At 48.1% G+C, this 27,170-nt stretch overlaps 1 protein-coding gene across 1 annotated transcript in view; it reads left to right on the top strand.

Moving 5' to 3' along the window:
• LOC143958210 (DIS3-like exonuclease 1) overlaps window positions 1-27,170 on the top strand; it is a 94,337-nt gene that overhangs the window by 40,320 nt on the left and 26,847 nt on the right. Inside the window, 7 exon segments of the mRNA XM_077467687.1 lie at window positions 1,170-1,219; window positions 1,222-1,297; window positions 5,389-5,545; window positions 12,314-12,490; window positions 12,569-12,647; window positions 15,968-16,144; window positions 16,261-16,430. Coding sequence (XP_077323813.1) covers window positions 1,170-1,219; window positions 1,222-1,297; window positions 5,389-5,545; window positions 12,314-12,490; window positions 12,569-12,647; window positions 15,968-16,144; window positions 16,261-16,430 — 886 coding nt within the window.

Below are 27,170 nucleotides of genomic sequence, written 5' to 3'. Positions count from 1 at the left end.
GCAATTTCAAAGCAGCACATAAGTGCGATGTTTGCCCTGCTGATTTAATTGCGACTTCATTTAACAGAAGTCTATATGCAAATATATTAAATTCTGGGATATGCAAATCCATTCATCATGTGTATTCTATTTGAATCTCGGTGTGCTTATTGTATTTCTTCCAGATCTGTGCAGTAATCTAGTGTCTCACCTGCAACCAATTTGAGTGGGGGGAATAATTAATGAGTTGACAATCCATATCTATATCTCTATATATCTCTATCTCTCTATCTCTATCTCTCTATCTCTATCTCTCTACCCTCTCTATCTATCTCTATCTATCTCTATCTATCTCTATCTATCTCTATCTATCTCTATCTATCTCTATCTATCTCTATCTATCTCTATCTATCTCTATCTATCTCTATCTATCTCTATCTATCTCTATCTATCTCTATCTATCTCTATCTATCTCTCTATCTCTCTCTATCTCTATCTCTCTCTATCTCTCTCTATCTCTCTCTATCTCTATCTCTATCTCTCTATCTCTATCTATCTATCTCTCTATCTCTCTCTATCTATCTCTCTATCTCTCTCTATCTCTATCTCTCTATCTCTCTCTATCTCTATCTCTCTCTATCTCTATCTCTATCTCTATCTCTCTATCTCTCTCTCTATCTCTCTATCTCTCTATCTCTCTCTATCTCTCTATCTCTATCTCTCTATCTCTCTCTATCTCTATCTCTCTCTCTATATATATATATATATATATATATTATATATATCTCTCTCTCCTGTAGTAGGTGGAGCCTGTTGGGTCCCTCCCTCAGCTCTCTTCTTGTGCAGGGTGATTGGTCTTATCTCCGCCCCCTCCTATAGTTTTCTGCAGGCAGTCTGTAGTGGGTGGAGACTTGTTGGGCCCCTCCCTCAGCTCCGCTACGCTCTCTGCAATAGGCTATGTACAACACAGTGATGTCACTGCTACTTTTTATAATCTGGATTTGCAGAGACCTTTAATTTTTTTTTATTTTTTTATCCATTGTTTCTTTTGAGGAATATATTTAAATGAATGTAAGGTAAGTTCAGCTAAAACTTTGTACTTCTTGACAATAACCCATAGTTTATAGAACATGCTTTCCTCCATATTGGAATGCATTTTTATTGTTATTCCTTTCCTCGTATTTTTACAGGCAGTACAAGAAACTTCGGACCTTACTTCGGGATGCCCGCCATGATTGTATCTTTTCCCAAATGAGTTCCAGCTCGATGCTTATCTCCCCAGGGAGATGGGTGAAGCTGTGGAAGACTGGCAGTCCAGGTACGATCTTTCTGTGCTTCTGTTTATTACACAAATGCGTTTTCGCTGTTAAAAAGCTAAATCCTCTGTTCACTCCAGTTGGAGGAATTAAGCTAGGATTAGATTTTTCCCTACTAGAATTCCCCACAAACCACCAGTATGTTCCCGGGGGCAGGTTAAGAGTTGGGGGGGCCTTGTTGGGGGCAGGTTGAGAGTTGGGGGGTGGGGGGGGCCTTGTTGAGAGTCGGGGGCCTTGTTGGGGCAGGTTGAGAGTCGGGGGGGGGGGGGCCCTGTTGGGGGCGGGTTGAGAGTCGGGGGGGGGGGGGGGCCCTGTTGGGGGCGGGTTGAGAGTCGGGGGGGGGGGCCCTGTTGGGGGCGGGTTGAGAGTCGGGGGGGGGGGGGGCCCTGTTGGGGGCGGGTTGAGAGTCGGGGGGGGGGGGGCCCTGTTGGGGGCGGGTTGAGAGTCGGGGGGGAGGGGGCCCTGTTGTGGGCGGGTTGAGAGTCGGAGGGGGGGGGCCTGTTGGGCGGGTTGAGAGTCGGGGGGGGGCCCTGTTGGGCGGGTTGAGAGGGGGGGCCCTGTTGGGCGGGTTGAGAGTCGTGGGGGGGCCCTGTTGGGGGCGTGTTGAGAGTCGGGGGGGGGGGGGGCCTGTTGGGGGCGGGTTGAGAGTCGGGGGGGCCCTGTTGGGGCGAGTTGAGAGTCGGAGGGGGGGCCCTGTTGGGGGCGGGTTGAGAGTCGGAGGGGGGGGCCCTGTTGGGGGCGGGTTGAGAGTCGGGGGGGCCCTGTTGGGGGCGTGTTGAGAGTCGGAGGGGGGGGGCCCTGTTGGGGGCGGGTTGAGAGTCGGGGGGGGGCCCTGTTGGGGGCAGGTTGAGAGTCGGGGGGGGGGGGGCCTGTTGGGGGCGGGTTGAGAGTCGGGGGGGCCTGTTGGGGGCGGGTTGAGAGTCGGGGGGGGGGGGCCTGTTGGGGGCGGGTTGAGAGTCGGGGGGGGGGCCTGTTGGGGGCGGGTTGAGAGTCGGGGGGGGGGGCCTGTTGGGGGCGGGTTGAGAGTCGGGGGGGGGGCCTGTTGGGGGCAGGTTGAGAGTCGGGGGGGGGGGGGGGCCTGTTGGGGGCGGGTTGAGAGTCGGGGGGGGGGGCCTGTTGGGGGCGGGTTGAGAGTCGGGGGGGGGGGGCCTGTTGGGGGCGGGGTTGAGAGTCGGGGGGGGGGGGGCCTGTTGGGGGCGGGTTGAGAGTCGGGGGGGGGGCCTCTTGGGGGCGGGTTGAGAGTCGGGGGGGGGGGGGCCCTGTTGGGGGCGGTTGAGAGTCGGGGGGGGGCCCTGTTGGGGGCGGGGTTGAGAGTCGGGGGGGGGGGGGGGGGGCCCTGTTGGGGGCGGGTTGAGAGTCGGGGGGGGGGGCCCTGTTGGGGGCGGGTTGAGAGTCGGGGGGGGGGCCCTGTTGGGGGCGGGTTGAGAGTCGGGGGGGGGGGGCCCTGTTGGGGGCGGGTTGAGAGTCGGGGGGGGGGGGGCCTGTTGGGGGCGGGTTGAGAGTCGGGGGGGGGGGTCCCTGTTGGGGGCGGGTTGAGAGTCGGGGGGGGCCCCTGTTGGGGGCGGGTTGAGAGTCGGGGGGGGCCCTGTTGGGGCGGGTTGAGAGTCGGGGGGGGGGCCTGTTGGGGGCGGGTTGAGAGTCGGGGGGGGGCCTGTTGGGGGCGGGTTGAGAGTCGGGGGGGGGGGGCCCTGTTGGGGGCGGGTTGAGAGTCGGGGGGGGGCCCTGTTGGGGGCGGGTTGAGAGTCGGGGGGGGGGGCCCTGTTGGGGGGGGCCCTGTTGGGGCGGGTTGAGAGTCGGGGGGGGGGGCCCTGTTGGGGGCGGGTTGAGAGTCGGGGGGGGGCCCTGTTGGGGGCGGTTGAGAGTCGGGGGGGGGGGCCCTGTTGGGGGCGGGTTGAGAGTCGGGGGGGGGGGGCCTGTTGGGGGCGGGTTGAGAGTCGGGGGGGGGGGGGGGTCCCTGTTGGGGGCGGGTTGAGAGTCGGGGGGGGGGCCCCTGTTGGGGGCGGGTTGAGAGTCGGGGGGGGCCCTGTTGGGGCGGGGTGAGAGTCGGGGGGGGGGGCCTGTTGGGGGCGGGTTGAGAGTCGGGGGGGGGCCCTGTTGGGGGCGGGTGAGAGTCGGGGGGGGGCCCTGTTGGGGGCGGGTTGAGAGTCGGGGGGGGGGGGGGCCCTGTTGGGGGCGGTTGAGAGTCGGGGGGGGGGGGGGCCCTGTTGGGGGCGGGTTGAGAGTCGGGGGGGGGGGGGGGCCTGTTGGGGGCGGGTTGAGAGTCGGGGGGGGGGGGGCCTGTTGGGGGCGGGTTGAGAGTCGGGGGGGGGGCCTGTTGGGGGGCGGGGTGAGAGTCGGGGGGGGGGCCTGTTGGGGGCGGGTTGAGAGTCGGGGGGGGGGGGGCCTGTTGGGGGCGGGTTGAGAGTCGGGGGGGGGGGGGCCCTGTTGGGGGCGGGTTGAGAGTCGGGGGGGGGGGGGGGGGCCTGTTGGGGGTGGGTTGAGTCGGGGGGGGGGCCCTGTTGGGGGCGGGTGAGAGTCGGGGGGGGCCCTGTTGGGGGCGGGTTGAGAGTCGGGGGGGGCCCTGTTGGGGCGGGTTGAGAGTCGGGGGGGGGGGGCCCTGTTGGGGGCGGGTTGAGAGTCGGGGGGGGGGGGGGGCCCTGTTGGGGGCGGGTTGAGAGTCGGGGGGGGGGGGCCCTGTTGGGGGCGGGTTGAGAGTCGGGGGGGGGGGCCCTGTTGGGGGCGGGTTGAGAGTCGGGGGGGGGGGGGGCCTGTTGGGGGCGGGTTGAGAGTCGGGGGGGGGGGCCTGTTGGGGGCGGGTTGAGAGTCGGGGGGGGGGGCCTGTTGGGGGCGGGTTGAGAGTCGGGGGGGGGGGGCCTGTTGGGGGCGGGTTGAGAGTCGGGGGGGGGGGGGGCCCTGTTGGGGGCGGGTTGAGAGTCGGGGGGGGGGGGGCCTGTTGGGGGTGGGTTGAGTCGGGGGGGGGGGGGGCCCTGTTGGGGGCGGGTTGAGAGTCGGGGGGGGGGCCCTGTTGGGGGCGGGTTGAGAGGTCGGGGGGGGGCCCTGTTGGGGGCGGGTTGAGAGTCGGGGGGGGGGGCCCTGTTGGGGGCGGGGTTGAGAGTCGGGGGGGGGGCCCTGTTGGGGGCGGGTTGAGAGTCGGGGGGGGGCCCTGTTGGGGGCGGGTTGAGAGTCGGGGGGGGGCCCTGTTGGGGGCGGGTTGAGAGTCGGGGGGGGGGCCCTGTTGGGGGCGGGTTGAGAGTCGGGGGGGGCCCTGTTGGGGGCGGGTTGAGAGTCGGGGGGGGGGGGGGGGCCCTGTTGGGGGCGGGTTGAGAGTCGGGGGGGGGGGGGCCTGTTGGGGGCGGGTTGAGAGTCGGGGGGGGGGGCCTGTTGGGGGCGGGTTGAGAGTCGGGGGGGGGGGCCTGTTGGGGGCGGGTTGAGAGTCGGGGGGGGGGCCTGTTGGGGGCGGGTTGAGAGTCGGGGGGGGGGGCCTGTTGGGGGCGGGTTGAGAGTCGGGGGGGGGGGGGCCTGTTGGGGGCGGGTTGAGAGTCGGGGGGGGGGGGCCCTGTTGGGGGCGGGTTGAGAGTCGGGGGGGGGGGGGCTGTTGGGGGCGGGTTGAGAGTCGGGGGGGGGGGCCTGTTGGGGGCGGGTTGAGAGTCGGGGGGGGGGGGGGCCCTGTGGGGGGGTTGAGAGTCGGGGGGGGGGGGGGCCCTGTTGGGGGCGGGTTGAGAGTCGGGGGGGGGGGGGCCCTGTTGGGGGCGGTTGAGAGTCGGGGGGGGGCCTGTTGGGGGCGGGTTGAGGGGGGGGGGGCCCTGTTGGGGGCGGGTTGAGAGTCGGCGGGCCCTGTCGGGGGGGGGGGGCCTTGTTGGGGGGCGGAGAGTCGGGGGGGCCTTGTTGGGGCAAGTAGGAGAGAGGTGTTGAGAGCAGGGGAGGGGGGTGAGATGATGGGGGTCGGGTGCAGTGGTGAGAGTTAGCGGTTGGTGGTCTTGTAAGATGCAGGGTGGTGGGGTCGGCTGCACAAGTGAGAGTGCTTGGGAAGGAGTTGTCATGAAGGCGCAGCGGTGGGAAGATTTCAGGCTTGGTGGTGAGAAACTTGTCTGATTCCTTTTTGATTTGTCTGCAGATGCATTTACAATTCCACAGTGTGGTATTATCAGCACTGCCAAGCTAAAATACCCATCATTATGGTGACTGAGAATGAAGAGGCGATCCAAAAGTACATCAATGAGACTGAAGGGGTCTACGTCTTGTCATTTAAGACGTCTTGTCATTTAAGGTCAGTGAGATACCGGGTGACATCAGTACACCCAGCAAGACACTGCGAGGATAGAAAACCCTTCAAATGTTTGTTTAGATTACCGTATTTGCCGGTGTATAAGGCGACCTGGCATATAAGACGACCCCCTAATCTTACAGGACAAAAAGGCTTTTAAAACTGTACTTACTGTATAAGACGACCCGGCTTTCGAGGCTTCCGAGGCTTCATATTTCTTCCTTCTTCCTGTTTCTGCTGGAGCCAATCACGGCGAGCGATGTATTCTATTAATGAATACAAAGCCTGCTTGGATTGGCAGAGGCTGTAACATCATCAGCCCGCGCCTCTCTGACTCTCAAAGCCAATCAGAGGTTATTACTCCAATCCGAGCAGGCTCTGTATTCATTTGAATACATCGCTTACCAGGATTGGCTCGGCGGTATATACTGTATGTAGCCGAAGCTACATACAGTATTACCGAACACCCAGCCGGCATCTGAGGGGCTGACCCGGCGTATAAGACGACCCCTGCTTTTTGGCCAGTTTTTTTTACATGTAAAAGGTCGTCTTTATACGCCGGAAAATATGGTATGAATTTTTTTTCCTAACCAGAGGGTTTATCCGATTCCTGCACTTGTATGTCTGTTATTTGGGAACACTACTGAACCTGAATGCAAAAAACAAAATAGTCATGTATTCGTTAGGAAATCGGTAAACGGATTTTATTTTTATTTTTTTAAATAACAAACATGTCTGTACTTACCTGCTGAATGCAAGGGAACCTTCTCTGCTCTGGTGCTCCTGGCCCCTCTTCTTTGTCCGTTGCCCCCACGGGAAGATGTTTCCCATGGTGACACTGCGTCCATAGACACAGACAGCGGAACTCAGCCCCACCCCTACTCTCTCATCAATGGCTTTGATTGACAGCAGTGGGAGCCAGTGGCTACCCATGTCTCATCGAAGTGAGGGTAGAGAAGAGCTGCAAATTTGCACAGTGCTGGATCAAATGAGGGCTCAGGTAAGTAAAAAGGGGGTGGGGTGTGAGGGGCAAATACTGATGCGTAAACATATTATTATTTTATTTTTTATTTTTTTACATTAATGCAAGAGTTGCATTAGACCCCTTTCCCACTGAGGCGGTTTTCAGGCGTTTTGGCGCTAGAAATAGCACCTGAAAAACACTTCCCATTCACTTTTTACACTTTGGCGGTGCGCCTGTGGGACGTTAGAAAAAGTCCTGCAAAAGCAGCATCTTTGGGGCGGTTTGGTAACGCTGTATTCAGTGCTCCCAAAGTGCCCCTGCCCATTGTGAAATGAATGGGGAGCGCTTCCAAAGCGCCTGAAAAGTGTTTCGGAAGTGCCGCAACACGTGCGCTTTTAACCCCCTCCTTTTGGGGTTAAAAGAACCCAGCTAGCAGCAGAAAAGCGCTGCTTAAACATCACTAATGCTCCGCTAAAATGAGCCGCGGCCTCAGTGTGAAAGGGGACTTGCGGTAAAAAATGTTTAGGCTTTAGAACCGCTTTAAAATGTATCTAAATCCAAAAACAAACACAGTGGGATTTTTACACATGCACACAACTGCTGCCAGCTTTAGGAAGATTGCCACTATACCGTCCAGCAGTGTTTGTGTGCATGCGGCAACTTAGTAGCACACTGCCTTCTGGGATTGCTGTGATGTAGCAATCCCAGGAGACCGCAGGGCTCAGCCTTGGCACAACAAATGGCTACTACGGGAAGAGATAAAGTAAAAAAAATAAAATAAAAAACAGTTGCAGTTAGTTTAAATCCACTATACTCTGTGAAGTGACTGGCCTCAAGTGATACAGAGAGGAAACAAAGTCTCCTACATATGTTGTACCTGTTTATCTGCCTCTCCTCTTCTCTACATCTGTTCAAAATCCAGAATTGTTAAAGCTTGTCTGAGCTGTCAGAAGTGAGGCTGGGATCTGGAATTTGAATTTGCAGAGGAGAGCTGATTGGAGGGGAGGGAGGGAAGGGACACCCCATAATTGCACATAGGAACAGAGCTAAGGCTGTCAACCACAGGCTGTGTGCTGGATCTCCCTCCCTATCACCTTTTTATCTCACGTGACTCATGCTTATAGCAGAGGAAGGGGGCACAAGATAGAAATTACACTTGGTGCTCTGGACTGAGACAAGTACACACTATAGAGGGATACAACCACTTTAAGGCAGTCACATTGTCGGCACAGTGGTGTAGTGGTTAGCACTCTCACCTAGCAGTAAGAAGGGTCACTGGTTCAAATCCCAACCATGACACTACCTGCCTGGAGTTTGCATGTTCTCCCTGTGCCTGTGTGGGTTTCCTCCGGGTACTCCGATTTCCTCCCACAATCCAAAGACATGCAGGTATTGGCTTCTGTAAAAAATTGTCCCTAGTATATGAATGGCGGACCTTGGATTGTGGGCTCCTTGAGGGTAGAGACTGACATGAGTGTGCAATGTACAGGGATAGGGACAATTGTAGACACTCTCTCAGGTTGAACTGGATGGATTGGTGTCTTTATTCAACCTAACAAACTATGAAACTATGAAACATTGTACGTGATGTGATGTTTGCAGGCAGTGTAGCCAATCTGAGGATTGGGCCTCATTCACGTGGGGATGAGGCCTCTGTTTATCAGCCTGCACCTGCCCAGAGCTGCTCGCATGCAACCTATGTAAGTGACTGCAGACGCAGTGGCTGTACAGGTTCCCCCACACAGCAGAGTTTGACAGGGGTGTGTGTGCATACTGTCTGCATTTGGCCTGCAGCCTGTCAAACTCTGCGCCAGGCACAGAAGTAAAGGCCTCTGTCTCTGCGCCCATGTGAACAAGGAAATGAGCAAGCATCAGCTTTATCGACAGAACTTTCTACAATTTTTAACAAAATATTTTTAACTATTCAGTACTGCAGTGGAGAGTTACAGTATTTGAGTTGGGGATGAAAGTGGTGCAGAGTGGGATTGTAGCAGTCTGTGTGATTGTCACAATTCTTGCTGTCTGTCCTGTCTATCGTTGTGCAGCCAATGCCAAATGTTGTGTTATGTGCATCGATCCACATAGAGTTTGAGTTACATATTGATGCTTCCACGTGACATGTTTCACTGAATTTGTTACGCAGCTTCTTCAGGAGTAAAGGCATCAATCTAAAAAGCAGTAGACCATTCATAAGAAATTTTGTACAGATATTTTTTTCATAATCAAACTTTTTTTTTTTTAATCATAAACAAAACACTACATGCATTTGTTTATGAAAAAAAAAGTTTTATTATGTAAAATCAGTACAAATTTCTTATGAATTGTCAACTGCTTTTTAGAGTGATGAAGAAGCTGTGTAACAAATTTGACGAAACATGTCGATTGGAAGCATGAAATGGGATCTATGTGTTTGTTGAAGCCCATCAGTTTTATCAAATGAATTTTAATAAATATTCAATTTCTTTTAACATAATTTGTATTTATTCGCACCTTTTTAACCACTTCCCACCCGGCCAATGCATATATACGGCCGGGTGGGAGCCGTCTACTCCTGATAGGACGTTCAGGAACGTCCTTCAGAAGTAGCGGGATCGCGCGTGCCCGCGCAGCGGCGCGATCCCGATGTGCTCGTGTCACCCGGACACAGCACATCTCAGATCGGCAGGAGGGCTCTGTGATTGGCCCTCCTGATCACATGACGGCCGTGTCCAATCACAGCCGTCATGTGATATAAACAAACAGCTGGTTGCTAGGGCAATCGGCTCTCCTCTCCTCACACGGAAGTCATCGCTGAGGAGAGGAGAGCAGAACGCTGCAGTCGGCTGATGATCAGTGAGTATGAGCTGTTTTTTACAGCTTTTTACTCACTGATCATCAGTCTAGTGTCAACACACAACACACTACACAGTACAAACACAATGTCCCCACACATGTCCCCAAAACATACATGTCCCCAAAACATACATGTCCCCAAATAATAAAAACACATGTCCCTAATAATAAAAACATGTCCCCCACATATGTCCCACTAAAATCACATGTCCCAATGATTATCTGCACACATATGTATGTGATCACCTGCACACATATGTACATGATCATTTGCGTACATATGTCCATGATCACACAAACCAATTATTATACACTTAACAATAATGTTTTTTTCCAAATTTCCGCTTTTTTTGCGCTTATATCGCAAAAAATAAAAAACAGAGTCGTGAATAAATACCACCAAAATAAAGCTCTATTTGTGCGAACAAAATGATAACCATTTCATTTGGGTACAGTGTAGCATGACCGCGCAATTGTCACTGAAAGCGTTAGAGCGATGAAAGCTGAAAATTGGGCTGGGAAGGAAGGGGGTGAAAGTGCCCTGTATTGTAGTGGTTAAAGTCCCCCAAATTCTTTTATATTTTCTCAATTCAAATTCTTTCTTTATTTAGAACTTAAATGGTAGCGGCATTGAGTTACATATTGTACAAGGACAGAGCTGTAGAGCGTTCTCCTAGTGTGAAGCAGACTTGTTTTACTTGGCTTTCACTATTCTGACAGCCACTGAACTCGGGGACAATGACACCATAATATCACTATTGTACCTGAAATAATCATTTCTTACTTTGCATAGAAAGCACCAGATATGATCACCTGGCACAAGTCCTTTTCTGTAATAACAGAGGGATGAACCAGGTGATGACATCGGGCAGTGACTCCTCTGTTGCCTCTCCTGTAAATATGTAGAAGACAGAAAAGTAAAGCTGACGCTTATTATCTTGCATATGTTAGCGTTGGGAACCATGAATCGAAGGAGGCCGAAAATGCAGTTACCCACTTAAGGACTGAGCCTATTTTTTTGCACTTGTTTACAAGTTAAAAATCAGGAATTTTTTTGGTAGAAAATTACTTAGAACCCCCAAATATAGATATAGAGAGATGAGGTGTGTGTGTGTGTGTGAGGGATGCCTAGACGGTACTAGGTAATCCTGTTACCTGGCTTGGGGGCTTGGGTGTTGTATGTAGACTTTACTGTAAATGTTTGTCTCTAATAAACATTTATTAAACAACAGCATCTTCTCGTTCAGCCGGCCCGTGAGACGATCACGGGTATGCCCGCGGTGATTGAGTCCACGGGACCCGCGACCGCACTCACGGGGGTCCCGACTGGCACGCGAGCGTGAGGGCGGAATTTAAAACTGGACGTACAGGTACGCCAATATGCCTGCCCGTGCCATTCTGCCAACGTACATCGACGTGCGCCGGTCGGGAAGTCGTTAAAAAAACACAAATTGCTGCAAAAACGCATTACATGCTTTTCTGTAGCTTCTCCATTGAAGTATATTGAACCAATAAAGCGCCATTTTGCATTTAAAAATCCCTGACCCTTTCAGTTGTGAACGTGTCCCATAGAAAACCATGTAAATGAACTGTAGTGCATTTCTGCAAAAAGCACCAATAAACACATAGATGTGAACCAGGACTAAGATGTTTAGTAACATAATGGGGTTAAAAAAACTAAAATGAGAAAAAAGCAGATAATCGCTACTGTGAGGGGTTAATTTTTTGCAAGTAATATTTACAGTAGCGATTATTTGCTCTTTTTGTACTATAAAGGGCTCATTTTAGTTGTTTTATTTATTTTTTAAACCCCATTATGTTACTGGCGATTAATCGATTATGAAAATAGTAATCGATTCATTTCATAATTGATTAGTTGTTTCAGCCCTTATATATATATATATATATATATATATATATATATATATATATATATATATATATATATATATATATATATATATATATATATATATATATATATATATATATATATATATATATATATATATTTTTTTTCAGACACCCTAGAGCAGTGATGGCGAACCTTGGCACCACAGCTTCTTTTGGGACTACATTTCCCATGATACTTAGCTACTATGCAGAGTGCATGAGCATCATGGGAAATGTAGTTCCAAAACTTCTTGGGTGCCAAGGTTCAACACCACTTCCCTAGAGAATAAAAAGAAAAGAGTAAAGTTAGCCCATTTTTAATTTTATTTATTTTTATATTGTGAAAGATAATATCACGCGCGCATAAATTGATACCCAACATGTCACGCTTCAAAATTGCGCCCGATCATGGAATGATGACAAACTTTGACACTTAAAAATCTCCATAGGGAAAGTTTAAAAATTTTCCATAGGTTACTGTTTTGAGTTGGAGGAGTTGTTTTGCTAGAATTCGATCTGATCATGGCAATACTTTACATGTGTGGTATGAACACTGTTAACATATTCAGGCCCACCTTACGTATGCGTTCACTTCTGGGTGTGAGCACGGCGGGACCGGGCACTTTCAATTTTGTTTTTGTAATACACCGTTGCATTAAAAAAAAAAAAAAAAAAAAAAAAAAAAAAAATATATATATATATATATATATATATATATATATATATATATATATATATATATATATATATATATATATATATATATATATATATATATATATATATATAAAAATTAATTATGTATGTTTTTGGTAACTTGTGTTCCTATTATAGGGAATGTAAACATCCCTTGCAATATAAAAAAAAAAGCATGACAGGATCTCCTTTAATGTGAGATCTGGGGTCTAAAACATCTGCCTTCCACAGTGATCCCTCAGGTATGAGATAATCCATACTTGCATTGGACCTTGCTGGACCAATATAACTATACAATACAGATCCTAACTAGACTTTTGATAAATACACTCTATAGCCTAATACATAATAAATTATCTCTTCTCTCCCCCCCCCCCCCCCTTCACATAGGAATACTTGGAGACTTTTTGGCCACATCTGAAAGGAGCCCTGGAGTTGTACAGCTCAATCCGAGAGGCTCTTCAGGAGCGTGAGACCGAAAGCCGGGAGAGTAATGGCAAGGAGTACCAGGAGCATCTCCCGCTGGAAATTCTGGAAGCTGGAATTAAGTCCGGTAGATATAAGCAGGTAAGTCGGTAACAAATTTAAATGTGTTACAGAGAGAAGCTGCGTGATCACACACTGACCAGTCTTTACTCTGTGCAGGGTGTACTCAGCGTCAACAAGCATCGCTCTCAGCTCGAGGCCTTTGTGCGACTTCAGGGTCTGGGAGGCAAAGACTCCGGTATGAAAAGGCTTCTTGATTCTGTAATATTTTCTCACTCTATGGGGGGGGGGGGGGGGGGGTTACTAAAGTTGGAGAGTGCAAAATCTGGTTCATTGCTGCATAGGAACCAACCCGCTTCCAGGTTTTATTGTCAAAGCTTAAAATGATTGTAAGGGTTTTTTTTTTTTTTTTTTTTTTATAACAAACGTGCCATACTTGCCTCCACTGTGCACCTCGTTTTACACAGTGTCCCTGAACCTCGTCTTCTGGGGTCCCCCGGCGGCTCTCGCAGCTCCTCCCCACATCGGATAACCCCCTAGGATAGTGATGGAGAACCTTGGCACCCCAGATGTTTTGGAACTACATTTCCCATGGTGCTCTTGCACTCTACAGTGTATTTGAGCATCATGGGAAATGTAGTTCCAAAACATCTGGAGTGCCAAGGTTCGCCATCACTGCGAGAAGCTCTCTCCCGAGGGGGTTACCTTGCAGTTGAGCTCCCGAGTCCAGCATTTGGCATCCATAGCTGCCGAATGTATGACTCGGCCATGCCCGTGTCATTGGATTTGATTGACAGCAGTGGGAGCCAATGGCTGCTCTGCTATCAATCTATCCATTTAAGAGTAGATTACCCCCTAGCAGGAAGATGGTGCGTCCCCGCGGGTCAAGTTCCAGGGCTCAGGTAAGTAAAACGGGGGGGGGGGGGGGGGGGGGGCTGGGGAGCCGGTGACTGCCAGGTGTTTTTTCACCTTAATGCATAGGAAGGTTTACAACCCCTTTTAATTGAACAAGCTGAAGTTAGACGCTGATTGGCTACCATGCAGAGCTGCACAGATTTTGCACTCTGCAGTTTTAGTAAATCAGTGTGACTCTGAGAGTGGCTCTGAATGGACCTGATCACAGCCCTTGGTTTGACAGGAAAATTCTATGTGATTGGAAGGATCTCCAGTTTTGGGCTTCCCTAAAGGGTGAGAAGGAGTGCTTATGACACCTGGAATCACTTGTTATAGGGGATTTTCCAACACCTTGGACTTGTCAGCAGTGTCTTATCCCATATTAACCGCTTGCCGACCAGCTGCCATCATTATACTGCGGCAGGTTGGCACGGCTATGTGAATCAAGAGCCAAAACAGGGATCTCTGTAAACAAACAGATCCCTGTCGTTCTGACAGGGGAGGGAAGAGGGAGATCAAGTGTCCAATCTGTCCGTCGCAATGTTGCAGTCCCGCTAAAAATTGCAGATCGCCATCATTACTAGAAAAAAAATGTAAATAATAAAAATGCCATAAAACTATCCCCTATTTTGTAGAGGCTATACATTTTGCACAAAACAATCAATATACGCTTATTGTGATTATTTTTTTAACCAAAAATATGTAGCATATTGCCCTAAACTGATTATAATAATTATAGCAAAAAGTAAATATTTGTTTTTTTTAATTGTCAGTCCTGTTTATATCGCAAAAAATAAAAACCGCAGAGGTGATCAAATACCACCAAAAGAAAGCTCTATTTGTGGGGGGGGAGGGGGGGGGGGACATACATTTTGTTTGGGTGCAGCGTCACACTACCGCGCAGTTGTGAAAACGATGCAGTGCTGTATCGCAAAAAAATGGGCCGTCATTAAGGGGGCAAATCTTTCTGGTCCTTAAATGATTAAATTATTATAATACAGGATTTATTTAGCGCCAACAATTTGCGCAGCGCTTTACTGTGTAGAGGGGGGACAGTACAATTACAATACAGTTCAATACAGAAGGAATGGGAGGGCAAATGGCTCAGTCCACATTTTCACTTCGAGATGAAGCAGTGACTCGGGGCAGGCAGCTACTGCTGTGCTTTCTCTTAACCACTTGGCCTCCGGAAAGTTTTGCCCCCTTCAGGACCAGGGCTTTTTTTTTTTTTTTTTTTTGCTATTCAGTACTGTGCTACTTTAACTGCCACTTCACCGGTCTAGGGGATTTGAAATCCATGCAGCTTTCTCTCCTCTCCTAGCAGTACCCGCTAGATGGCTTCTGATTGGAAACCACATACATTTCGAATAGGAATCGCACCGCATTTCTGTTTAAATTGCATGCAATCTTTTGCAGTGCAATTTACTCGCATTCGTTTTGTATGGACACAAACAGCATTGTATCGGTTTTGGTATTGGAAGCATTTGGAAGTACTTGTGAAAATACTCTTATCGGTGCATCCCTAAAAATTTTGGGGAAAAAAAACTGTAAGGAGGCACTATCATCTGGTCATTCAAAACAATAGTGCTTCCTGATAGCCCACCCCTTCCCCCCAGCAAGGTATACTCCCCTGTCTACATTCCATTTGCTGCTTTTACAGCTGCAGAAGTCCATCCTGAGTAAGCTCAGCTGTCAGAGCATTTCTGGGTTTATGGTGTAGTTGCCCCCTCCATTCCCCATGACTTAGCTGTGTGGGTGGAGTGAAAGGCATTGGGGGCGTGGCCTGGTTGGAGCTTGGGCTGAGGCTGTCGTACACCACCTTACGAGGTTTTGCACAGATGTGCGACTTCCACGACTTTTCCCTTTCTCATTAGTTAACGAGAGCTGGGAGAAGCTCTGTCCTTGTCTGCACTCCAAAGGGTTGCCAACATAAGAGGACCCGGTGGAGCCTTGAGTGGCACCTTTCAATTTGGTTTGGGTCACAGTTGCCCCCACCATGTCACAGTGATTGGGCCTGGCGATTTTAGCCATTTAGACCATGGGTGTTCAACCTATGGCCCTCCAGCTGTTGCGAAACTTCAACTCCCATCATGCCTCTGCCTTTGGGAGTCATGCTTGTAACTGGTAACAGCTTGCAATGCCTCATGGGACTTGTAGTTCTGCAACAGCTGGAGGGCCACAGGTTGAGCACCCATGATTTAGACAATCTCCTAGATTGTAAGCTCTAACGAGCAGGGCCCTCTGATTCCCCCTGTCTTGAATTGTATTGTAATGTCTGCCATAATGTTGTAAAGTGCTGCGTAAACTGTCGGCGCTATATAAATCCTGTATAATAATAATAATAATAATAGACCCAAGCACTTTAACATGGCGGATGTCACATTGTTCCCTATACCCTGAAGCCATACTGCATTAGGGGGGCAAATGGAGCCAGGGGGAGGGGTGAGTTGAGGCAGTGTGGCTGGGTGAGTATACCTTGCTGGAGAGGTAGGCTGTCGGGAGGAGATTTCATTTTGCCCTCAATGGAGAAGGATAAGGCTGCTTTACAACAAAGAATATGTTTCTTCTTTGTACCTCCTTTTTGTTGCACGTTGACATGCATGCTAGTTGGTGTTGGTGTTTTGAAGACCATTTTGAACATTTTATTCTTGCATGCCAATACAGACTTACAGAGCGATGTTCTGATCCATGGCACCAAGTCACGGAACAGAGCGATCCACGGAGATATAGTGGCCGTAGAGGTTCTGCCCAAGTCTGAGTGGAAGGGGAGAACAGGAGCTCTGTGTGAGAACGAGGCGGAGGAGAGAACTGGAGAAACACAAAGTGAAGTTATGATGACCGGTGAGCTGCACGGGAGGGACTTTGTTGTATGGTGTGCGCTGTATAGTTGCAGATCAAAGTGTGCTCTATGAAGGGTGAGCCTTCGGATCTGCATTCATGTTTTTGTCTGCACCCAGGTCGTGTGGTGGGAGTGTTGCAGCGGAATTGGAGAGATTATGTGGCTACTTTCCCATCCAAAGAAGATACCCAAACCCAAGGAAAGAACGCACGGAAGGTGCTTGTGACACCATGGGACTTCAGAATTCCCAAAATCCGGATCAGCACGCAGCAAGTGGAAGCATTACAGGTACGTCCATGGACACATTTCTATTCTTGTATACCGTATTTTCCGGCGTATAAGACGACCTTTTACACCTAAATTACACAGCCAAAAAGTGGGGGTCGTCTTATACGCCGGGTATGAAGTGGCCGCAATGGATTTCAGCCCGCCGAGTGCTCGGTAATACTGTATACATACAGTATGCACAGCTCAACCAATCCCGGTGGCCGATGCACTCTGTTGATGAATACAGCCTTGCTAAGCCTGCTCGGATTGGAGTAACAACCTCTGCCAATCCGAGCAGGATACAGTACAATGAGAGCGGCGCGGGCTGATGATGTCACAGCCACTGCAAATCCGAACAGGCTTTGTATAATCAACAGATTAGTAAAATACATTGCCTACCATGATTGGCTTAGCGGTGCACATTGTATGCACACTGTATTCTGCAGTGTTCCTGGCCCTACTGTACTAAAACAGCATCATATACTGTGTACCTGGCGTGCTACATATTAACAAAGCATCCTGTACTGCACATCCAGCTCCAGATCTCCCCAAAAATACAGGTATGATTTATGGTGCTTTGGAGGAGAGGATTCATTGTTGCTGCCTGCCAATTGTGGGATCTCTGGGACTTGTAGTTCACAAGTTTTTTCTGATGTTAAGTCTGATGTGTTTTTTTTTTTTATGTTTCTGATGTTTTTTTTTAAATGGTGTTGCCTCCGAAGGGGGGTAGTCTTATATGGTGAGTATAGCCCAAAACCTAAGTTTTCACTGGCAAAATAGGGGGTCGTCTTATACGCCCAGTCGTCTTATACGCCGGCAAATACGGTAAGAAATTGAATTGTACGGTACTGGCATTAAAAACTGGAGTTTGAGGTCTGTTTTTAATAGGGCCGAAACAACTAATCGATTAATCGACAACTAAATCGATTATGAAAATAATCGATTACTATTTTCATAATCGAGTAATCGGCCACTAACATAATGGGGTTAAAAAAAAAAACTAAAATTAGCCCTTTATATTACAAAAAGAGCAAATCGCTACTGTAAATATTACTTTCACTGTCCCATAGTAAAAAATGAACCCCTTATCCCGCGTACACACGATCGGAATTATCGTCGGAAAAAGCTCTGATGGTTTTCCCGACGGAATTCGGCTCAAGCTGTCTTGCCTACACACGGTCACATTAAATTCCAATCATTTATATCGCGGTGACGTACAACACGTACGGCGTGACTAGAAAAAGGAAGTTTCAATAGCCAGTAGCCAATAGCTTCCGTCTCGTAGTTGAATCTGAGCATGCGTGATTTTTGGCGTGTCGGAGTTGCATACACACACGATCGGAATTTCCAATAGAAAGTTTTTCCATTGGGAAAATTGAGAACATGCTATCAATCTTTGGCTGGCAGAAATTCGGACAGCTAAATTCCGATGGAGCGTACATACGGTCGCATTTTCCGATGAAAAGCTCTCATCTGTCTTTTTCTGGCCGGAATTCCGATCGCGTGTACGTGGTATTACAGTTGCGATTATTTGCTCTTTTTGAACAAATTTTAGTTTTTTTAACCCCATTGTTAGGCCTGGGTCACACCACCTGTGTTTTTTTTTTTGGTGCTTTTTGCAGAAACACAGTTAATTTACATGGTTTCCTATGGGACATGTTCACATCCATGATTTTTTTTTCAGCTGCTGCGTATTTGGAAAAGACATAGACTTTTTTTTTTTTTTTTTTTTAACGCAAGATGGTGCTGTTTTCGTTTTCCGGTTCAATATACTTCAATGGAGAAGCTGCAGAAAAGCATGTAATAACACAATTTGTGTTTTTTAATCTGCCCAACAACAAGTTGGCCAAAAAAATATGTAAAAAATGCAAATCGCAGCAAAATTACTTTTTTTGTTTTTTTGTTTTTTTAAGGTTATTAACCGATTAATCAAAACAATCGGCCAACTAATCGATTATGAAAATAATCATTAGTTGCAGCCCTAGTTTTTAATGCTCCTTAACCACTTCCCGCCCCAACCCTCATATTACTGGGCAGGAGTGGCGGTTTCCTGGTTACTGTTGCGGTGATCCCTGTGATTGGTCACAGTCATTACATGGCGCACACAGGGCCAATCACTGGGCACTGTATCATGTAGCTGCTGCCAACCAGTAATTCCAATAGTACATAATGGCGATGAATGGATACCATTCATAAAAGTAATTACTTACAATAGTGATCATCACTGTTGTAAGCAATCGTAGGGGGAGATTTACTAAAACTGGTGCAACTGAGCATGGTAGCCAATCAGCTTCTATCTTCTGCTTGTTCAATTAAACTTTTGCAAGAACACCTGCAAGTTGATTGGTTTCTATGCAGCGTTGCACAAGATTTTGCACTCTCCAGTTATAGTAAATAACCTCCAATCCTCTCCACAAAACAGCTACCAGATATATTTGCAAATGTGTTCAACTAAAAATCTCTGTTTTTAACATTAATTGTTTAACCACTTGCCGACCGCCGCACGCCGATGTACGTCGACAGAATGGCACGGGCAGGCATAAGGGCTTACATGTACGTCCTTGCCTGCCCGCCGGTCGGGGGCCCGATCGGGCCCCCGCCCGGTGCCTGCGGCGGTCGGTATTCGTTCGGGAGCGATCCCGGACGAGGGGACGGCCATTCATTCATGGCCACCCCCTCGCGATCGCTCCCGACGAATGAAAATGTCCCGTGACATCATTTCCTCTCCTGTAATGTAAACACAGGAGAGGAAGTGATGTATTCTCTCCTCCGTGTCGGTATTTTTCGTTCCGGCACCGAGGAGAGAGGTTCGGTGAGTTGCACCAACACACCACACATACAGTAGAACATGCCAGGCACACTCACACCCCCCCTTTACCCCCCGATCACCCCCCAATTACCCCTGCCCCCCCAGTCACAGTGACACCAATTGCTTTTTTTTTTTTTTTTGCATTGGTGTCATTTGTGACTGTAATAACTGTTAGGGCAGTTAGGGTTAGCCCCCTTTAGTTCTAATGTGCCCCCCTAACCCCCCCAATAAAGGTTTAACCCCGTGATCACCCCCCGTCGCCAGTGTCACTAAGGCTGGGTTCACATTGCAGCGGTTTATGAGAACGAATGTGATTCGCACCGCACTGCAGTGCAAATCACATCCGATCTCTGTGCGATTCGAGTTCAGCCATACAGATAGTATGGCTGAATTCGTGTCGCACCCGCCGCGAATTTGCACGGGACCCTTTTTTTGGCCCGCAGCAGAATCGGATCGCATGGGTGTTCACACCATGCGATCCGAGTTTGCAGATCGCACTGCGATATGCGAACTGATCTGGGGGTGTCATTAACATTTCACTGACACTCCCAGCAGTTCGCATAGGGCAGTGTGAACTGCTGCCGGGAGGCATGCGATGCGGGAACCCGCCGCGGATTCATGGCGTTCCCGCATCGCTCCAGTGTGAACCCAGCCTAATAAGCGATAGTTTTTCTGATCGCTGTATTAGTGTCACAGGTGACGCTAGTTAGGCAGGTAGGTATTTAGGTTCGCCGCAGCTTTTTATAGCGCCAGGGACCCCCATATACTACCGCATAAAGCCCCCTGATTGCCCCCTAGTTAACCCTTTCACCAGTGATCACCATATAACTGTTACAGGTGACGCTGGTTGGTTAGTTATTTTTTTATAGTTTCAGGGCACCCGCCATTTATTACCTAATAAAGGTTTAACCCCCTGATCACCCGGCGGGTGTCATTTGTGACTGTAATAACTGTTAGGGCAGTTAGGGTTAGCCCCCTTTAGTTCTAAGGTACCCCCCTAACCCCCCCAATAAAGGTTTAACCCCGTGATCACCCCCCGTCGCCAGTGTCACTAAGGCTGGGTTCACATTGCAGCGGTTTATGAGAACGGATGTGATTCGCACCGCACTGCAGTGCAAATCACATCCGATCTCTGTGCGATTCGAGTTCAGCCATACAGATAGTATGGCTGAATTCGTGTCGCACCCGCCGCAAACTCGCACGGGACCTTTTTTGGTCCGCAGCAGAATCGGATCGCATGGGTGTTCACACCATGCGATCCGAGTTTGCAGATCGCACTGCGATATGCGAACTGATCTGGGGGTGTCATTAACATTTCACTGACACTCCCAGCAGTTCGCATAGGGCAGTGTGAACTGCCGCCGGGAGGCATGTGATGCGGGAACCCGCCGTGGATTCGTGGCGTTCCCGCATCGCTCCAGTGTGAACCCAGCCTAATAAGCGATCGTTTTTCTGATCACTGTATTAGTGTCACAGGTGACGCTAGTTAGGCAGGTAGGTATTTAGGTTCGCCGCAGCTTTTTATAGCGCCAGGGACCCCCATATACTACCGCATAAAGCCCCCTGATTGCCCCCTAGTTAACCCTTTCACCAGTGATCACCATATAACTGTTACAGGTGACGCTGGTTGGTTAGTTATTTTTTTTTATAGTTTCAGGGCACCCGCCATTTATTACCTAGTCTCACCAGTGTACCCCTAAATTTAGGGGTGTCTACTTTCCAAAATGGGGTCATTTGGGGGGGGGTTTGTGCCATCTTGGCATTTTATGGCCTTCAAAACTGTAACGCCCTTAGAAAGCCTGAAGGCGGTGCTTGGTTTTCGGGGCCCCGTACGCGGCTAGGCTCCCAAAAAGTCCCACATATGTGGTATCCCCGTACTCAGGAGAAGCAGCAGAATTTATTTTGGGGTGTCATTTCACATATACCCATAGCATGTGTGAGCAATATATCATTTAGTGACAACTTTGTGTAAAAAAAAAAAAAAAAATTTTTTTTGTCATTATTCAATCGCTTGAGGCAAAAAAATAAAATATTCAATGGGCTCAACATGCCACTTATCAATTTCCTTAGGGTGTCTACTTTCCAAAATGGGGTCATTTGGGGGGGTTTTGTACTGCCCTGCCATTTTAGCACCTCAAGAAATGAGATGGGCAGTCGTAAACTAAAAGCTGCGTAAATTCCAGAAAACTTACCTTAGTTTGTAGATGTGACAACTTTTGCGCAAACCAATAAATATACAATTATTGACTTTTTTTTTACCAAAGACATGTGGCTGAATACATTTTGGCCTAAATGTATGACTAAAATTGAGTTTATTGGATTTTTCTAATAACAAAAAGTAGAAAATATCATTTTTTTTTCAAAATTTGCGGTCTTTTTACGTTTATATCGCAAAAAATAAAAATCGCAGAGGCAATCAAATACCATCAAAAGAAAGCTCTATTTGTGGGAAGAAAAGGACGCAAATTCTGTTTGGGTACAACATTGCATGACCGCGCAATTACCAGTTAAAGCAGCGCAGTGCCAAATTGTAAAAAGACCTCTGGTCATTAACCAGCAAAATGGTCCGGTCTGAAGGTGGTTAAGTGGTTCTAAAGACTGAAGGTGCATTCTACGTATGAAGGTAAAAAAAAAACTGTGTGCTGCTTCTCCCTGAGCCCCCTCTCCATCCAGCGATGTGCACAGGATCCTCGGCTGTCCCCGGTCTCCCTCTCCTTTTGGCTGAGACACAGTAGCGGAGCCATTGCTTCCCATTGCTGTCAATCGCAGCCAGTGAGCCAATTAGGAGAGAGCAGGGGGCAGGACGTGTCTTATGGACACACAGAGCGGGGCTCAGGAGTGAGCAGTGCCCCTATAGCAAGCTGTTTTGCTATTGGGGGGGCACTGATCAAGGGTGGAGGAGCCAAGAGCGCTAGTGGGGGACCGGAGAAGAGGAGGATTGGGGCTGCTCTGTGCAAAACCATTACACAGAGCAGGTAAGTATAACTAATTTTATATATGCCCTTAAAATCCATTTATTTAATTTTTTTTTTTTTTTTTTTCAAATCTTTACAAGCAGCAGGAGGGGACATCTTATAGACCCCAGATCCCTCCATAAAGAGTACCTGTCACGTCCCTACATGACAATCCCACCACCGTTTACGATGCGGGCTTACCGGACGTATTTGACCCAAACTAATGTATATTTTGAAGGATCACACAGGCTTGTGTAGTTTAAATAAGTTCACATTCACAAGGTTGAACTCGCCAGGGAAACTTCAGAAACAGTCACTCCACTCATATAATGAACAATAGGTTATCTCCAGCTATATGATCCAGCTCAGATTGTTGGACACATGTAAAAAGAAAATGGGGCCATATAGCGTAATTCCATTTAAAAAAAATGTAATAAAAGAAATGGTAATAAACTCACATTTGTACAGTGAATCAAGCGCTTTTTCAATTAAAAATTCGGCTGCAGTAGAGTCCCGACGCATTTCGTTCCTCATAGACGTTGTCTGGGGTGATACTCCACTGCAGCCACACTTACTTTTATACCAAAGTCAAATAGGAGAAATTCTGTCTGCCTGTGTCACCGCACTTTCGGTTCAAACGTGACCGCCGGGCATGCGTTCCACGCCTCACTATCATATTATCACACTCACACTCACATTCTATAGGTGTATATTATATCCCCTTATAAAAAGATGGCGATATATTATGCATTAAAATGCTTGCTACATAAAGTTATAAGTTGGGGCGCCCATCAGTAAGGGAGCGACGCCGAAGAACTTGCGTCAATTCCGGGCAAATACCCCCATAGAGATGGATGGTACCGTACGCTCGGTTCCCATAATGGTATAATTATATGTGTGAATTGCTTCTATTTTGTACGATTTCTAATGATTGTTTTATATAATATAATACTGGTGTTCATTTAGATTTATGTTCTTACTATAAGGAACACTGTTGCGTTTTGAGAGGTGGCACATGAGGTTATGTCACTTAGTTTATGTAACCTTTGCAGAGTTTTTAGCGCTATACTTTTGTATTGAATGTATATGGTTCATCCAGAGAGATTCATTTATTTCGTTTTCAGAATCGCCAACAGAGGTACAGGCACGGTAGATGTGAAGATACTTGGAATATTCAGACGCCTTCATAGGACCCAGTTCCTCCTGTCATAATTTAGCCCAAAAAAAAACCCTTCCCTAAGGGCACTTTCACACGTGGGTGTCGGTGGTTTACTGACGTTTTTAGCAGTGCTTTGCTGTCGTTTTTAGCGGTGCTTTGTCTGTGCTGCCAATTGTTTTCAATGGGCAGGGGCACATTAGGTGCTGTAAAGATGCTGCTTGCCAGACTTTTTTGAACGTTCCGCAAGCGCACTGCTCCAGTGTGAAAAGAGATGGGCTTATTTTTAGTTCTATAGCGCCTGTAAAGCACCTCAGTGTGAAAGTAGCCTAATACACACAACACACACACACACACACACACACACACGCGCGCGCGTCCCCAATGGGTAACAAGGACAAGTAATCTAAAACAAAATGAAGTATTTAGGTGTGTATCTCACCTCTAAACCAACGTCACTTTTCTTGCAAATTTTTTGCCCGTTCTTAACACAATCAGAGTAGATTTACAAAGGTGGTCTCAAGCTGCACACTCCTGGTTGGGAAGGATTAGCGTAGTGAAGATGAGCATTCTACCCAGGCTGCTGTTCCTGCTCCAGATGCTCCCAGTTGGTATTCCTGCTGGCTTCTTTACATTAATCAATTCAGCGATTGGCAGATATGTGTGGAACAGAAGACACCCTAGATTGTCCCGAGCTCTCCTAGGCAGAACTAAACTGCTAGGGGGCTTGGCCTTGCCCAACATTAAGCATTACTTTTTGGCTATAGTCATGAATAGAATATCGGACTGGAAGTACCACAAGGATTCTAAATTGTGGGTTAATCATGAGGTGTCGCTCAGTGGCACAGATCTCTTCACCCAAATATTGATCCCTAAGAGACATAGATCGGTGGCTCCTACCACTTCACCACTCACACATTCGACTCTTATGATTTGTGTAAGAAACATAACTGGCCACATAACTCCCCTATTATGCCACTAACTGGTCATAACTACTTCCCTCCTGGAAACATAGACCCTAGAATACAAACCTGGAGACTGGGCACTATACCTCTTTTGCATCAATCACAACTCAGACAGGTATCGTACCCCTGTCTCAATTACTATCCAATTCAGCGGCGTCACCCATGGATCAGTGGACTTATCGTCAACTGGCGGCTTTTGTTCACTCTCTCCCGAAACCGCTACGTTCTACAGCTGAATGAACACCTATCGAATCTGCTTTTTCGGAAGAACAGCCATCGGAGAGACCAATATCCTTTTTCTACCAGGTATTACATTCCATTTCAATCACAGGACATCCCTCTTTCCTGGCAAACTGGGAAAAGGACCTCCATAACGAGCTGAGGGAGGCACAGAAATCTACTATCCTCTCCATGGCCCACGGCCTCTAAAACGGCGGAAGTGAATTATAAGCTGTTGACGAGATGGCACTATGCCCCAGGGGTACTACACAAGACGTTTCCACAAACATCACCCCTATGCTGGAGGGGATGTGGGGAACAAGCCACACATGTCCACATTTGGTGGTACTGTCCGCTCATCCGCCCCTACTGGCTAACCTCTCTATACTGGGTGAAAGAGATCCTAGGTTATGAGATGCCCAATGACCCATGGGTCATACTCTTCCATTGTATAAGCTCACCAGTAGGAACTTATAAAAAATCAATAACACCACACTTGCTTAACGCAGCAAAAGCACTTATCCCTCGCTATTGGAAACAAACAACCGTATCCCCCCTACGTCAGTGGTTGTCGGAGGTAGATCGCACATATAATTTGGAAGATCTTGCTACCTTCGGAATAAGTCAGATCTGGTAAAGAAGATAATTACTGCTAAGTCAATGGCGGATATGTCTTCCACGCCTTGTGAACCGACAGTTGTTGTTTCTGTCTCTCATTTTATTTATTACAAGTAATCTGATTGGCCAGTTTTATTAGGTCTTTGATATGCTTTTGTCCTTCTGGATGACAAATAGTGCCTCTTGGCCATGGACAGCTGCAGTTATGAAAAAAATCCAGAAATGTTCCGATTTGCATTCTTTTACTACTAATTCTATGAACAGGTTACCATTTGAAGAATGTTATTTTGATGTTCAGTTATCTTGCATTCATTGTCTTTACGATTCCTTCCGCGTTTGACCCGACAAATTTTACATTTTACAATCCCCTGTAGGTAACTGCTTTGGCCTTTTTTGATATGTAAAATGCAACTTGTCTGCCAGCTGTGTTAAGTCCCATACACACCTAATGTACACATTAAAAAAAACTGTGTGAAGTATTCTACATAAATTGGCCAACAATGTATTGTGTGTTTTTGCATTAAGATTGAAAGTGTATTTATTTATTGTGTGCAAATACTGTGACATTAAAAAATTCAAAACCCACCAATTTATTCTCTGCTTTAAAAAAATGTATCAACTTTTTGGGGGTTCTAACAAAAACAGATTTTTACGTCAACAAAGTGCCTGCTCTTCAAGCGGTTAAAAGTATGGAGTTTGGCTTTTTTTCAGAATCCTACTTGCTTAGCTGGATGCAGCATCGGTCCCCCCTCGGCTCGAACACTGAGAACCGAGCGATCAAATGCTGCTGATCGCTCGATTCTCAGAGCTCCATCAGCAGAGTGACTGACGGTCAGCAGCTCTCTGATCTGCCCCTCCAGCGCTTACTGGGGTGTGGAGGGGACGAGAGCAGCCGATCCAGGCATGTAGGCGGATCCCGACCATATGGTTGCAATCCTTCCCGTGCCTGGTTTGCCTTAACGTCAGCCGGCTTCAGAATAAAAAAGGGGGAATCCCTATAGCTGCACATCCGTGTAGTCCCTAGAGGTGGCAACCTCAGCCTGAACTCAAGCCAAGCCCCGCCCTCCAATGCATTTAGCCCCACCCATCGAAGATTAGTCATGGGGACTGACTGCTGCTGTCTGCTGAAAACGAGTCACGGGAATGGAGACTGAACTTCACTTCTGTGATCCACAGGAAAAGTACAGCCAGTCGAGCTTTGGCTGTACTTCTCATTTTTTTTAAACCCCCAAACCACTAGGGGCAGTAAGTGCTTCTTTGGCTTTTCACCCTCAGTCCGCCGATCTCTAAGACTGTGACCTGGTCATCTGTAGATTCATAAGCTCTACATCAGGGATCTGCAATTAACAGACCTCCAGCCATTGCAAAACTACAAGTCCCATCATGCCTCTGCCTCTGGGTGTCATGCTTGTGGCTGTCAGTCTTGCAATGCCTCATGGGATTTGTAGTTCTGCAACAGTTGGAGGTCCGCTAATTGCATATCTCTGCTGTACACGGTCTGTGCATCTGCCTCCACAGGCTGTGTTCCTCAATGGACCCCAAAAAAAATGTTTTTATAGTGAGTGCGAAAATCCTTTCTTTTTTTTTTTTATTTTTTTTTATTATGCAGCTACAGAATTTTGTGGATTTCAGCATCTCTGTCATTTGCAATGAGTGACAGTTTTTTCTTGGCACGGCTCAGCTCATTGTGAAAGGTTTTGTAGACAAGCTGCTGAGCAGTCTGTATTCTGTTCCTTTCTGCTGCTTGGGATGGGAGTTGGGTGGGGGGGGGGGGGGGGGGGGTTTGAGTAGTCTGATAATGCTTTAGAGTGTGCCTCTTGGGACTTTGATTTTCATTTTTTATTTTTTTTTCATTACTGGAAAGGCTCTTTCGGAGGGACTTTAAAGTGTATGTAGACCCTAACAATGAAGTCCTCCTGATTTTGCTCCCTTTTGGTGTGTTAAATACGCCATTGAAAGTGTTTTTGTTATATCTGTTTGATATATGCAAAATAACCCAATGAGAACAGTGGCTAAGTGGTGAGCACTTCCGCCTAGCAG

Source organism: Lithobates pipiens, unplaced genomic scaffold, assembly GCF_037356315.1.
Source record: "Lithobates pipiens isolate NorthernLeopardFrog02 unplaced genomic scaffold, aLitPip1_a1.2 Scaffold_6, whole genome shotgun sequence".
NCBI lineage: Eukaryota > Metazoa > Chordata > Amphibia > Anura > Ranidae > Lithobates > Lithobates pipiens.
Note: the sequence above shows the minus strand (reverse complement) of the source record. Positions and strands in the feature narration are given on the sequence as shown.